This window comes from Euprymna scolopes, chromosome 16, assembly GCF_053919585.1.
Source record: "Euprymna scolopes isolate OS-2025 chromosome 16, ASM5391958v1, whole genome shotgun sequence".
In the NCBI taxonomy this organism is placed as follows: domain Eukaryota; kingdom Metazoa; phylum Mollusca; class Cephalopoda; order Sepiida; family Sepiolidae; genus Euprymna; species Euprymna scolopes.
In genome coordinates, this window is record NC_136497.1 from 56,744,990 (window position 1) to 56,759,275 (window position 14,286).

The 14,286-nt window shown below is 34.1% G+C and overlaps 1 protein-coding gene across 2 annotated transcripts in view; it reads right to left on the reverse strand.

The window, feature by feature from the left end:
- Positions 1–4,303: 4,303 nt before the first annotated feature.
- LOC145295981 (uncharacterized) overlaps positions 4,304–14,286 on the reverse strand; it is a 124,255-nt gene continuing 114,272 nt past the window's right edge. Inside the window, exon 3 of one of the 2 annotated variants that reach the window (XM_080141924.1) lies at positions 4,304–5,826. In XM_080141924.1, coding sequence (XP_079998050.1) covers positions 5,507–5,826 — 320 coding nt within the window. In that variant the 3' untranslated portion in view covers positions 4,304–5,506. The remainder of the gene's footprint in view (positions 5,827–14,286) is intronic. The other variant, XM_080141925.1, reaches the window with a different exon arrangement.

Sequence of the window (14,286 nt, forward strand, 5' to 3'; positions counted from 1 at the left end):
AGGTACGTCCAAAGATGGAATACTGTTGCCACATCTGGGCAGGAGCTGCTAGAAAGGACTTGTCCTGCCTTGATAGAGTTCAAAATAGACTTCGTAGCCTCGTAGGAGATGTCCTTTTCTCTTCTTTGCAACCTCTATCTCACAGAAGAGATGTTGCGAGTTTGTCTCTGATGTATCGTTATTTTCATGGAAAGTGTTCGACTGAGCTTCAATCTATGGTTCCCCCTCGCCAAACTTCCACAAGAAACACTCGTCTAGCTGTAAACACTATCAATAATTTCCCCCACTCTTTATCTGTGCCTAAACCTAAACGTAGATTCCATGAACAAAGCTTCTTAGAACTGCACGCCTGTGGAATTGTCTTCCGTTTTCCTGCTTTCCGGCTGACTACAATATGGTTGTGTTCAAGTCTAAAGTAAATAAGTTCTTGATGAGCCGTTCCATATAAGTTATCAAATTTACCAAATTTTCATTACTAATGATTACTATATTGTCCAATTTCTACTGTACACTCTTTAACCCTTATCCTTGAGTGGCCTCTGGGCCTTGATAATGTGGTGATGCCTATGTAAAAAAACAAAAAAAAAAATTAAGAAAAAAAAACAAAAAAAAAAACAAAGTTGCCGAACTTCTTTTTAAAATGTTTTCATCTAATAAAAATATCGTTGGTTCGTTGGTTTTCTCTTAGTGGTCGCGTAAAGACTACATTTTGTATTATTACTGTTATCAACTTTGTTACATTAAAAAAATCGTCGTAGCTTTCTTTTTTAATGTTTTGAGCGAAAAAAAAAATATATATATCGCGCCCTAAATGAGATGAAAAACAAACAAATCTCTTAGTAAACGAGAGTTGTCTCCCTCTGCTCAGTGACAGATTGTAAAACAGCGCCTATATATTTCTTCAGTTTTTGTTCGTTAATATTGTTTGCGTTTCGTTATTACTTCTTAACATTAAAAAAAAAATGTTGTTTTATTGTTTCTTAATCCGTTTATATTTTTTTGTTTCAAAATACCACAACCCATTTGTTGATGTTGTAAATAATGTTTGATTAATCATTATGGAAAAATATTTAACATAAATTGTTACAAAATACAAATAAAAAATTCAAATAAATTATCCTCTTACATTGTCATCATTGAACAAAGTAAATCTACTGATCAGCAGAGCGCTGCCCGCTGCTTAGTGCTTCTTCACGTAAGAATTTTCTGTAACTAGGATTCTAATTTTGGACAAACCCGTTATTGTGTAAAAACAAACAAACAAACAAACAAACAAAAAGCATGTAATTATTCAAGTTTTATTTTATTTACAATTTTGAAATTTTCTTACTTTACCAAGGACCCTTTAATGAGTTTGCATCACTATTTTGAACAAAGCTATTTTTTAGCCACGGACAAAATTATGAGACAAAATTAGTAAACATTTTGATTTAGAATGAGTTATTCCCCTTGAAAACTACCTGTCTTCATGTCTACACGTTCGTTTAAATTTCCTTTTATTTGCAAGACATATTTTTTTAAATTGAGAAAAAAACAACAAAAAACACAAAAAACAAAAAAAAACAAAACAAACTGCTTGCTTATTTAAAATAAAATTTGAAATGTTAATATTTTACTTATTAATAATTGAGTAGAACTTAAAATTGTAGAACTTAAGATTAGAACCTTATCTTATATGCATTAGCAAGAACTGTCAAGAAGCAATCTTTGGAATAGAGTTATTTCCCTTAGATTAGTCAATGCTGACACAGAAGAGCGTTTTTGGCATGAATAGAAAATAAAGTGAACTGGACTAAGTGAATACTGTTAAGCTGCTTTGTTTTCTTAGTGCTCCTATAGGAGGGAACCATGTCGACCCGGTATTTTCTGGTTGTGATTTACGGAACAAGCTAGCAATTGCCGAAGTAGTTTACGATTTGAAAGTCGTGAAAAAAAAAAAAAGAAAAGAAAAGAGAAAAGGAGAAACGTAAAGACAGACAACAAACAACTAAAGCATAACGAGGTTAGGATAGAAAAATTTTCTGTCATCTAAGATGATTCCAACAAGAATGAACAAACAAGATATGAATAACTATTTAGAACTTATTAAAAATGATCCTATTACCCACCCCGCCACTTTACTAGAACACTTTAACACACCCAACACTATAAATATAGCTGTCTGCCCGCCATGATATTGTAACCACATTATATAAATAAAACCTTTGGAATTGCCTTTCTTCTCTACGTTATGAATTACAGTAATTGTAACCGTTGTTCACTAAAAAAAAAAAAAAAAAAAAACACACACACACTTTTGGAAGATTTTTTAACCTTTAAAACTATATAAAAACTTATTTAATTTTTTATATTTTTTAATCATTCGTTGGAAAACAGTTTAGTCAATAAGTCACTTAATCACTTGCCATCACTGCATCAACCTGCTTTCTCGAATTCACGTGTTAATTTAAGGGATAATCAGTTGTTTACTATGAACCACTCTTTCGGGGATTTAAAAGCAAAACAGTATATTAAATCATGGCTCCCCAGCAGTGTTGATCAAACACCACCTCCCTTAATCACAAGAACAAAAATGTTCCAGATACTGGATCTAGTTACCTGCTCATGATCAATTTGGCTAATCTATGTTATAAAAAATGTCTTCCTTACCTGTGAGACTCGTCCCTGCCTCCAAATTCAAATGGATATATATTTTTTTTAATTTACCAGTGTTGTATTTATAAGATTAGGATTAATCCATTATACTACTTAGCACTCTCTACTATCATTAGTGCTTTATGTATTTACATTCTTATACACGCACACATTGTTTTAAATAATACATTTTATGCATTATTAATATCGTTTTAGATTTCCTTTATTAATACATTCTGGTTAATTTTATACGACATAAAGGTGGTTCTGTGGTTTTTGGTTGTTTACATGTGTCTAACTGTATCAGATATATACTCGAGAGTCAAAATAACGAAAAGAATATTCTGTTGTCGTAGCACTTGTGATGACACACACACACACACACACACACACACACACATGTTTTCTAGATAATATATATATATATATATATATATATATATATATATATATATATATATATATATATATATATATATATATATATATATACTCCAGTCTATGTAAATAAAGATTTGTCCAAAAAAGTACAGGATCTAATCCCATTGGAATGCCTATAGTTTAGAGTAATATTTTGTTTCCTATTTGAAAATAACTTTCTTTAATAAGATGACTTATAAGTATTTTAAAAAATACCTTTGGAAACACTAACTTTGCCGTTTTTATTTTTTACACCAGAAAGCTTTAGATTTTGAAAAGTCTGTATATTTACCTTTACCACCTTCAAAAGCTAGATTTACAGTATTGTTTGATTCTTATATAAGTTCTTCGTGTGTAAATTTAGTATATAGCGTACTAAAATCATAAGTCGCTATAGATTTTGCCTTTATTCTAGAAGTTATGTTTTCTTTTAGCGGGTGCGAATTATTTACCACCCAAAATAGATTTATATTACTATAGAATTTTCTCTTCTGGTGGAAATTATTTTTTTTAATTCATAATTAATTTAAACACTTTAGATACAGCTTTACTTAAATATTTGGTAATGCATGTCTTTGAGGTTTAGCGTTAACTGGGTTTTTATGCATGTTAAGTATCCAGTACATACATGGAAGCTTTTTGTTTTTTTCTTATAACTTTAGTCCTACTCTATCGTTAATAATATTATTATTCAGAATAATTCCATCTAAATTAATATTACTGTATTTATAGGTATCTGAAATTTTACCTATAATTTCTACTTCCAGCAATAAACGTTGTATATAATATTTTTTACATGTAAAAGCTATATTGCTTGCAGCTTTATCAATGGGAACTATTACAAACTTATCTTGAATTATTTTGAGTTCCTTAAGTATTTCTGAATTTTTAAGGAGAGGATTAGTTTTTTCAGGGAGTTTAAATTTTTTAATGCGTTCAGCCTTTTTATTTACGAATTCAAGTATATTATTCTTCCATGCATTAAACGTAGACTGTAATAATGTATATTTATTTGCAATAGACATAATAAAATTATCTAGTGCTTTGGTTACTTCTTTAAAGCATTTAGGTTCTCTATAATTATATATTACAAACTAATGAGGCGTTGAAAAATATTTTGGTTTAGTGGTGCATGGTTTCCATTTAAGTTGTTTTTTCTGTTTTATCAAATTTTCTTCTGACACAAAAAGCAAAGAAATAACCTTAAAAATTTTCATGAATCTGTCGTTTCAACAAATATTTACGGAGAATCTGTAGTTAATCCATTTGGTTTTTAATCAATTCATTCCGGTTATTACAAATACTGAAATAGTAACTTTAAAAAAAATAAACAGATTATCTTGCTGTATATTTAACAACGGAGAAAAAGAAACAATGAAAATATATACAAACAAACTTTTACCAAACGCAATAAAATTTAATTTTCTATCAACCTGTATACATTTAACATTATGGAATTGTTTTAAAGTTTGCTTTTTAATTTACAAATAAGTTGCAATACTTTGAAACGTGGTTAGACATTTTTGGTTCTCGAAAACAAATTCTAAAAAAAAAAGAAAAATTATTTGAAAGGAGATATAGTTGAGAAATTAGTCCAAAATTTATTTTGCTATAATTTATTACATATTAATATTTTAACACAAAAAGCCACAAACGAGCAGGTAAAGCGAAACAAAAGAAATTTATTAAAATTAATTTCCAAACTGTATTTCCTTTAAACTAATTTATGTTCGTAACAGTAATGATTACAAAAAAAAAAAAAAAATAAAATAAAAATTGCAAACTGGTTCAGCACGTTAAAAGTATACAGGTCGGTGGATAATTACATTCTACTGCATTTGATATAATTTATTTGGTAACTATTTCTCGACTGTTAACTATTCTGCAAGATTACCAATAAACATTCAGATAACAATCAAAACAAATAAGCAAAAAAAAAATGGTTTGAAAAATTTGTGCCATTTCGGAGAGATGTACACCATCAAATGTTGGCGTTTAAAATGTAGTAACATTTGTAAGGTTAGATTGTCTGTAGATGATTTAAGTCTGACGATAGTCTGTTACGGCGTTTGCCGATTGTTTGAAAAATATGTGTTTTCCGATGAGCAGCGTTGGATCTGTTACTCTTTCTGAATTTTCCAATGTTCATTTGGAATCACAAAGAAGAATCGTCTCACCAAGACAAAAACTAGTTTTGCATTTTCTCACTTGAAATCGAACTTGCAACATTGATGATGAATCAGAATTGGAATTAGATCGATTATTACGGAGATGGGATTACCAGATGCGATCAGATGGCCAATGCCACTTTAAAGTTTTGTATTCTAACCAACAATCTGAATGGAAATCACGCGGATATTTGATAAATTATACATTGTGATGAGCGATGAAGTCCGATTCAGTAGTTAAGATATCTGTTCACTCAAGTGTGCACGTTTAGCACGCCACTGGTTCACTTGCTTGTCACCTCAACCATCTCGGCATCAACTACTATAGAAGGGTTGTCGGCCGCGTAATGAGCCCCCATTATTTCTTCGTATGAAGGAGGTGGATCACAATAAGCTGGCGGGCTAATGATAGAAAGGGAGGAGTCTGCACAGTTCGTCTCCGGATTATCGTAGGATGATGGCATCTGTTTGACACAATGGTATGAAATGGCGCCACCGATGCAGAAGATGATGAAGCTGATGCCGCTAAGGAAGGTACCGATCAGAATGTCACTTGGAGTGGTCTTGATCACCAGAATCAGGATCCCAACGTTGATACAAATTCCTAACGAAAAGAAAAAAAAAAAAAAAATGAAGAGATATGTTGAGACACAAACAAAAATGTCAGACAATCACAAACCAAGCAAAAAATATTATTATACCAGCGGTATTCACCCTTGGTCGTTTGCACTGGCTTCCTCCAAGGGAGGATATTTATAGGGAATATCAAATCCACAAGCGGTTCCCAGTCGCATGTATTAAAAAAAAAATTAGCAATGTGTTATAATTCTTATTACTACACATACATTGAAACAAAATAGATCCCTCGTGTAATTGCTACAATTGGAAACAATAAAATTTTAGGACGGTTTATGACAAATGTTTATTGGCATTTGATTTAAAGATCACCATGTTGTAACACCAAAGGAAGAAATCTTGTGGCAAAGTGTTCATAGATGGAAAGTTCTTGCAACTAGTCTTAGAAAACCTTTTGTGCAATTGTTTGGCTAGTTTATATAATGACAGCCTTGTTCCAAAGTTAGGACAATCATAGATTTGTCTAAATGCAAAGAAAATATAATTTATTATTTATATCTGATGTCCCTATTGCTCGCATAATGACTTTCTTTTGCAGTAAAATTAACTGTTATAAAGGAAATCCTTTCAAATTTTAAAATTGTCAATGAAACTATCTCTCCTCATATATATTAAAGTGAACTTGTCTGTCTGTCTGGCCATCTATCTCTGTCTATGTAAGGAACAGTCTCCACCAAACTATTTTGTCAATTTTTTAATATACAGACTTGAAACTTGACATATAGGGGATTTGGACCAGTAGAATAAATTCAATTTGTTTTTTAGCCGATAAAAATAGCTACTAAAGAGTCAAAATTGAAAACATAATGGAACTTGGACGGCGCAAGCCAACTTAAAGTGCTTCTCTACACATGCACAAATATACATTTATATGCTAACATCGGTTAATTTTGAAAGTTTTGGTATCCATCTGTTGGTGGCTTAGATAGTAATGAATAATGCTGGAACACCAAATGTTTTAGTTTTGATTATAACTGATGGCACCCAAATCATATATATTTTTAAACTTTTGAAATCACTATTATATGTTGTGTACAATATAATAATCAATCGAGAATTGGCTCTATAATAAGAAATACGAAATCTGCATGAATTAAAATATCATATTTAAGCGTATTTTATGACCAGGCCACACTGGGCGGCTACTACTATATATATGCTGGTTGCTGTTTCCAACTGACAGCACAGAAGCCCTAACTCTTTGGTAGCACTTAGAATGGCTTCTATATTATCAGTTGTATAATATGATGGTTGTAGTGCAATGTCGCGCATGGAAAGGGACCCTGCACTCATGTCTGGTGGGCATTCTCGAAGCCACAATTCTGGGGATGACAAGTCCGCTGATGGTCTACTTGTGTTGCATACTAGCGGCTATGCATATCCACTTTGTCTAGCTCCTCTCATCTTACTCTGAAACTACTAAATAAAATGAAATGACAGCTCAATCCAAAATAACGACCAAACCAGACACACACACGAACAACGATTCACCTCCTCACTTGAAGCTGCTTGCATTTAGAAATATCCATGGACTTAGAACTAACTTAGATGATGTAGAATCATTTCTCCTAGTAAACTCCCCAGATATTTTAGCACTTAGAGAAACTAACTTGCACTCCTCCATCTCTTCTAACATCGTTAATACTCTGACAGACACATGCACGGACTTGGAGTTTATATTCGTAACACACTCCCATGACTAGGGAATCTAAACTAGAATCAGGTGACCAGTCCTTCATGTGCTTTAAACTAACTTTACAGCATAGCATTAGTTACCTGTATTTTATTTATCGCTCTCTAATCAATCTAATCAATCATGTCTTTGACAGAATAGATGTAGCACTCTCCATTGACACTAACACCCAAATATATGTATTTGGTGACTTTAATGCCCATCACAATAATTGGATTGACTTCTCTAACTACACAGACACAGCTGATAGCATCACGCATAACTTTTCTATATCCCATTCTTTGACACAGACAGTAACATTCCCGACCCGTCTCCTATGTCGTCAGGACCAGCAAGCCTCATTTCTGGATTTATTTCTGAAGACAGTTCCTGAGGATTGTGTAACAAATGCCCATTTCCCACTCGGGAATGCTGATCATACTGTGATAATGATAGATATCATTCTAAACTGTCGACCCCAAGTTAAAGAGCTATTGCTCAAAACTACAAGGTACTACAATAAGGCTTGACTGGGATGCCATTAGAAATCACATTAGAGATGCCCCGTGGAGAAATATCTTTTCTGTTCCTGCGGAACAGTGTGCAAATGAGACCACTGAATGGTTCAAAACAGTAATTGAAGCACATGTTCCCACACAGAAGTTCTATAGCACCCCCCCATGGTTTCCTTCTACTTGTGCAGCCACCATTGTTCAGAGGCAAAATGTATACTGCAGATTTATCCAGCATAAGTCCAGTATAAACAGTCAAAATGTTCCGCTGAGGTTGCTCCAGCCCTCTCCAAACTTTACAAACAAATGCTTTAACAAATCATGCTTTCATGACTGCTGGAAAACTGCTTCTGTGGTACCAGTTTACAAAAATTCTGGCGAAAGAACTGACCCATTAAATTATCACCCCATTAGCCCCCCCCCTTCTTTTCGTCAAAATATTTGAGTCGATAATTAATCAAGCTCTCGTCCACCACCTTACAATTGCTAAACTTCTGTCCAATCAACAAAAGGGATTCAGGCAAGCTGTTCTTCTGCTGATATCCTAACTGTAAACTCGGAACGTAGTTACATGCACTGGATAAAACGGAAAGTTAGGCCAGTAGCCTTAGATATATCTAAGGATTTTGACAGGGTATGGCACGAGGGACTGTTTTCTCATGAAAATCAGATCCTATGGTATTACTAGACGAATACTTAACAACATCCTTCTTACAAAATAAGAGAAGAATCCAGGTTGTCTCGATGGTCATAATCTAAACAATATGATATAAATGCGGGTGTACATCAGGGGTCGGTCCTTGGACCTTTATTATTCTTGATATTCATAAACGACCTCCCTGATAAAATAATCTCTGAAATGGGTATATTTACTATGCTTTATAACAGGCATGAGGGGAAAATCAATGAACATATCTCCGAGGCAATGGCGGAAACTCTAGAGGAAGACCTCCAATCTGTAGTGGAAGAGGGGCAAAAATGGATGGTAACATTCAATGCTGCCAAGAATAAGCTTTTTTCTTTAATAATTACAAGAAACCTTCTCAACCAATAATAGCTATGGCTGATGGGACATTACCTCAAAGTACTTCTTTCAAACTCCTCGGCTTAACGTTTACAGGGAACATAAGCTGGTACAGATACACCGAGGGCATTGCCGCAGCTGCTGCGAGGAAGGTGGGCTCTCTCTACGTGCTAGAAAGTTACTTACGCCTGAAATTATTCTGTACCTTTACAAGGCCACCATTCGTCAAAGTATGGAGTATTGTTCTCGCATTTGGGCTGGTGCATCTGCTACTAGTCTCACTCCTGGACGGGGTTCAAAAGAAAGTCTCCCAGCTAATAGGTCCTGAACTGTCAGCTAGGCTTCAGCCTCTGTCCGATCGACGAAATGTTGAATCCCTCTGCCTGTTTTACAAGTATTTTAATGGTGGATGCTCTTACGAACTCCAAGCCCTTGTACCCTCCGACGTAAATACTCCCGACAAACCCGACAAGCAGCAAAATCCCACCCCTACATAGCAGATATCTCCAGATATAAGAAAGCCTTCTACTCTAATAGTTTCTTTCCCAGAACTGCTAGACTTTAGAATTCCTTTCCGGGTTCCTGCTTCCCTCATCTGTACTGACATGCATAAGTTCAAGTGTAATGTAAACAGACATCTTGCAGCTCAACTCCCTACATAGTATCTCTGAAATTTTGTCCTAGATAGTAGCCCCCTACATCAAAGTGGCACCGAGCCTTGTTTGGGGTGAAAAATCAATAATCCCCCCACCCCCCAATAAAGCCACTATAACAATTTTGAATGTATGCGTAATTTCTAAGCTGGACCCTAATTATTGCAAGCGGTTAACTTTGTCTCGAGTTTACTCAATCAGGATCCATCTCTCATACGAACTTGGGTACCGATGGTAATAAAATATGATGCTTCGTTCATTTTCCTAGCAATGAGACGGCAATACAACTACTCATCCACATTGCTCAGACAGGCAACAAGACTTCTCTATTAGGATGCAACTAAAATTCCTGAACCTGGGATTTGACATGAAAACCCAAGAATTCAACATAGCGACATCTACACACATGTGGACTTAAAAACAAAAACACACACACACACACACACACACACACACACACACACACACACACACACACACACACACACACACACACACACACACACACACACACACACACACACTTTAATACCTGTGTACCTAAGGACTTTCTCATTATATGAACTTCGCTACTAACGAGACATCCATTCAATATCACATTAACTCTCTAATCTTTTATTTCCGTCCATATTCATGAACTTATTCATTTACTAACACCGTTCTATTTCATTCCTTTTTATTTACACAACAAAGATGGCGTAATGTTTTAAACGTTAGGATAAGACTTTCTCTTCCTAGTCTACAACGCCAATTAAAAGCAACCACTTTGTTACCAAGTGAGTTGCGATTGTAAACAGTTTACGACAAGCCGACGTCATTAGAAAAATCTCTATACACTCCTTAAAATTTTACTTCAGAAAAGTAGCGTTCGATCTTAGTATAAATATTTAGAGTAACAAATATAATAAATTTATATTATCTAGTAAGGAAAATGTGACGAAAAAAGTCTCGTCTTTTTGGTATCGATGATTTAAAGAGGCAATGATTGCAATTGTCGGCCATTTTGCCCACACGAACACCAATAAAAGTCAATCGTCATTTGCGCGACGAGTACAAACATGTCGATTGCCTCATTACATTTGATAACTGAAATCGTGTTTACAAATTTACATGGTCGCGACACTGGACATGCTAGCTAGCGATATATAATTATAAAACTCAAATGACCTTGTAACGATGTATGTAACCCACTTTCTGGTTTACGACATTCGGTTGCTCATACGCGCATGACCTGCGCACTGAAATATTAACTTTATTATTTCGAAATTATTATTTAAGATGGGAAGAGTGGGGTTTAAAATAACTTAAACGTAATACAGAAATGAACGATGTAAAAAAAAATCCAAAAAACAGACAGTATTAACAATTGTTTATTTGGATAATTTAAACGCGAAAAAAACAAAAAACAAAAAAAACAAAACAAAAAACAAACAAAAGAACAATTCGGACGCTGAAATATTAACGTTATTGTTTCGAAATTATTATTTAACATGGGAAAAGTGGGGTTTAAAATAAACAAAAAACAACAAAAAAAAAACAATTGGGACGCTGAAATATTAACGTTATTATTTCGAAATTATTATTTAACATGGGAAGAGTAGGGTTTAAAATAACTTAAACGTAATACAGAAATGAACGATGTAAAAAAAAGCAGATATATCAAAATTTGAATGTAACTATAATAAGTATTATGGTATCTGTTCAATGCACATTTACCTATAAGTATGGTCAACCACTTATAATTCCGTAACTGTAATTCTTTTTCAAAAATAATCACTTATAATAAACAGAACGACTCATAGAAATCTATCTATATTCTTTTTTCATTTTAATATACTTTCATCGAAATGTTTCTGTTATGTCAAAAAAAACAAACTATTTTCTTTACGTCACAAGTGTCACGGCGTGACACTGTCACGCTCATACATGAATTCCATAGCTAATATAACATACTGATCCAATGGGTCACGGGTAGTCTAGTATATATATATATATATATATATATATATATATATATATATATATGTATTATTTTTTAAATATAATTATCCACTGACACGTGTTTCGTCGTCTACAACTCATCAGAGTGGCTGAATCTAGCAAGATTCGAAATCGGAACCCCATGATAAGAAGCCTAAGCCTAAGCCTAAGCCTCTTCCACTGAGCTATCTCGCACGACTACTAATACATCGCATTTTTACGTAGATGCTGTTTATTTGTTTTTGTTAGTGATACACTTTTTAATGAATTAACGCGATATATGAGTAGCCGTGAGAGATAGCTCAGTGGAAGAGGCTTAGGCTTCTTATCATTGGGCCCCGATTTCGAATCTCGCTAGATTCAGCCACTCTGATGAATCGCAGACGACGAAACATGTGCCAGTGGATAATTATATATATATAAAGAAAATTTATATATTTGGCCAAAGGGAAAATTATTCCCAACTCGCATTTAGGTAAAAATGCACGTTCATATAAATAATTGAATTCATTCCAATAAAAAAAAAAAAATAAAAAATAAAAAAAAATATCGCTAACAAAAACAAATATTATGTATGCATATATTTATAAATATATGTGTATATATATATATTTATATATATAATATTTTCAAAAAATATAAAAAATTATTTTTATTTCTACAGATACAAGTGTTTCATGCTTATGCAATCATCAGTGTAGAAAGTGCTAATTACAGCTGGTCAATAGATTCGAAGTCATTCACAGAGCCACCCCTGACTTCGTAGGCTAGCATCTTACTTCAAGGTCACTGGCAATTAACACAAGAATTGAAGGGAATTAAGTGCCTATAAATCTCATGTTGGCAGGCATTCATAGTAGTTAGTTGGAGAGCATTCTACGACCGGAAGTCGGAATGTTGCATTCACGGTAAAGTTGACTGCTTTTTTTCCTAATTCCTTAAAGAAGACACAACTTTAATTTCTTAAAGGGGCTTTATAGCTGTTATATTTTGTCGACTAAATATTAACAGTGTTTTTATACCTACAGATACTAGTATTTCATGCTTATGCAATCATCAGTGCAGGAATTGATAATTACTGCTGGTCGAGAGATTTGAACCCAGTCATAAAGCATCTCTTGACTTTGTACGCTAGCATGATTAAACAAGAACGAATATTTGTAGGATGTGTCCATCTAACAGACCTCGCACTATCGAATCTTTGTATTATGGCTGCAATGTTGCACCCTTGTACTTGTTTTACAAGTACTTTAATGGAATGTATTCTGATGAATTCATAGCACTTGTGCTTCTTCAGCGTACACTGTTCCGTTCTGACAAGCAGCAAAATCACACCCCTTCACTGTTGAGGTTTCTAGATGACAGAAAGCCATCTACTCTGATAGGTTTCTTCTCTTGTACTGCTAGACTTTAGAATTCTCTCCCTGTTTCCTGCTCCCCGGACTGTACTAACATGCAGAAGTTTAAATGTAATGTGAACAAACATCTTGCTGCTTAAATCACCACAGTCCTTTGTTAAATATAATCCCAATACGTTCAAGTCGCAATATGCCTTGTTTGGAGTTAAAAATAAAAGAAAAAGAATTTAGATGCGTCCGTTGGGCTGTCACGATTAACTTTGAAGTAAATTGAAGCAGAAAAGTAAAAATAAGAATAAAAAAAAGAATGTTCACATGTAATATTACCAAGAAAAAGCTTTTTTATTTTTACAATTATAAGAAACCTTTTTAACCACCAATCATCATAGCCAGTAGCACCCTTCCCAAGAGTTCAACATTAAAACTGCTAAGTGAAGCAAAATGAATTAAAATAACTACATAGAAGATACTGCCAAGGCTGCTACAAAGAAGGTAGACTCCCTATAACCCACTAGAAATATTTTTACATCTACCAGTATCCTAGATCCCTATAAAGTCGCTATTCGCCCATGGATAGGATATTGTTGGTATCAAGCCCTTCTCTCTCTTGGACAGGATGCTAAAAAGAATTTCTAACCTAATAGGTCTCACACTCTCTGCAAACTCCAGTCTCTGTCACATCGCTGCAATGTTGTATCACTGTAATTGTTTTACAAATACTTCCATGGAATGTGCCCGATGAACTGACTGCACTTGTACCCCCTTTAAGAAAATATCTCTGATTCACACGACTTGCAGCCACTGGATGTTTTTTTAATTATTTATTAATTTTTTATTTTTTTTTTTACATAGGAGTCACCACTTATCAAGGCCAAGAGGCCATTCTGGGATAAAGGTTAATAAGTGTACAGCGGTAAGGGGAACATGTCGTAATAATCGTTAGTAATGAAAATTTAGTAAATTGGATTACTTAAGGGAATGGCTCATCAAGATTTTCTTCACGTTGAACTTGAAGACAACCACATTGTAGTCAGTTGGAAAGCAGGAAAACGGAATAAAGTTCCACAGTTGTGCAGATCTAAGAAAGAAGCTTTGTTCATGGAATCTACGTTTAGGTTTAGGCATAGATAAAGAGTGGGGGAAAGTATTGATAGTGGTTTTAACTAGATGAGTGTTTTTCATGAAAGTCAGGCCAGGGGGAGGCCATAGATTGGAGCTCAGACGAGCAC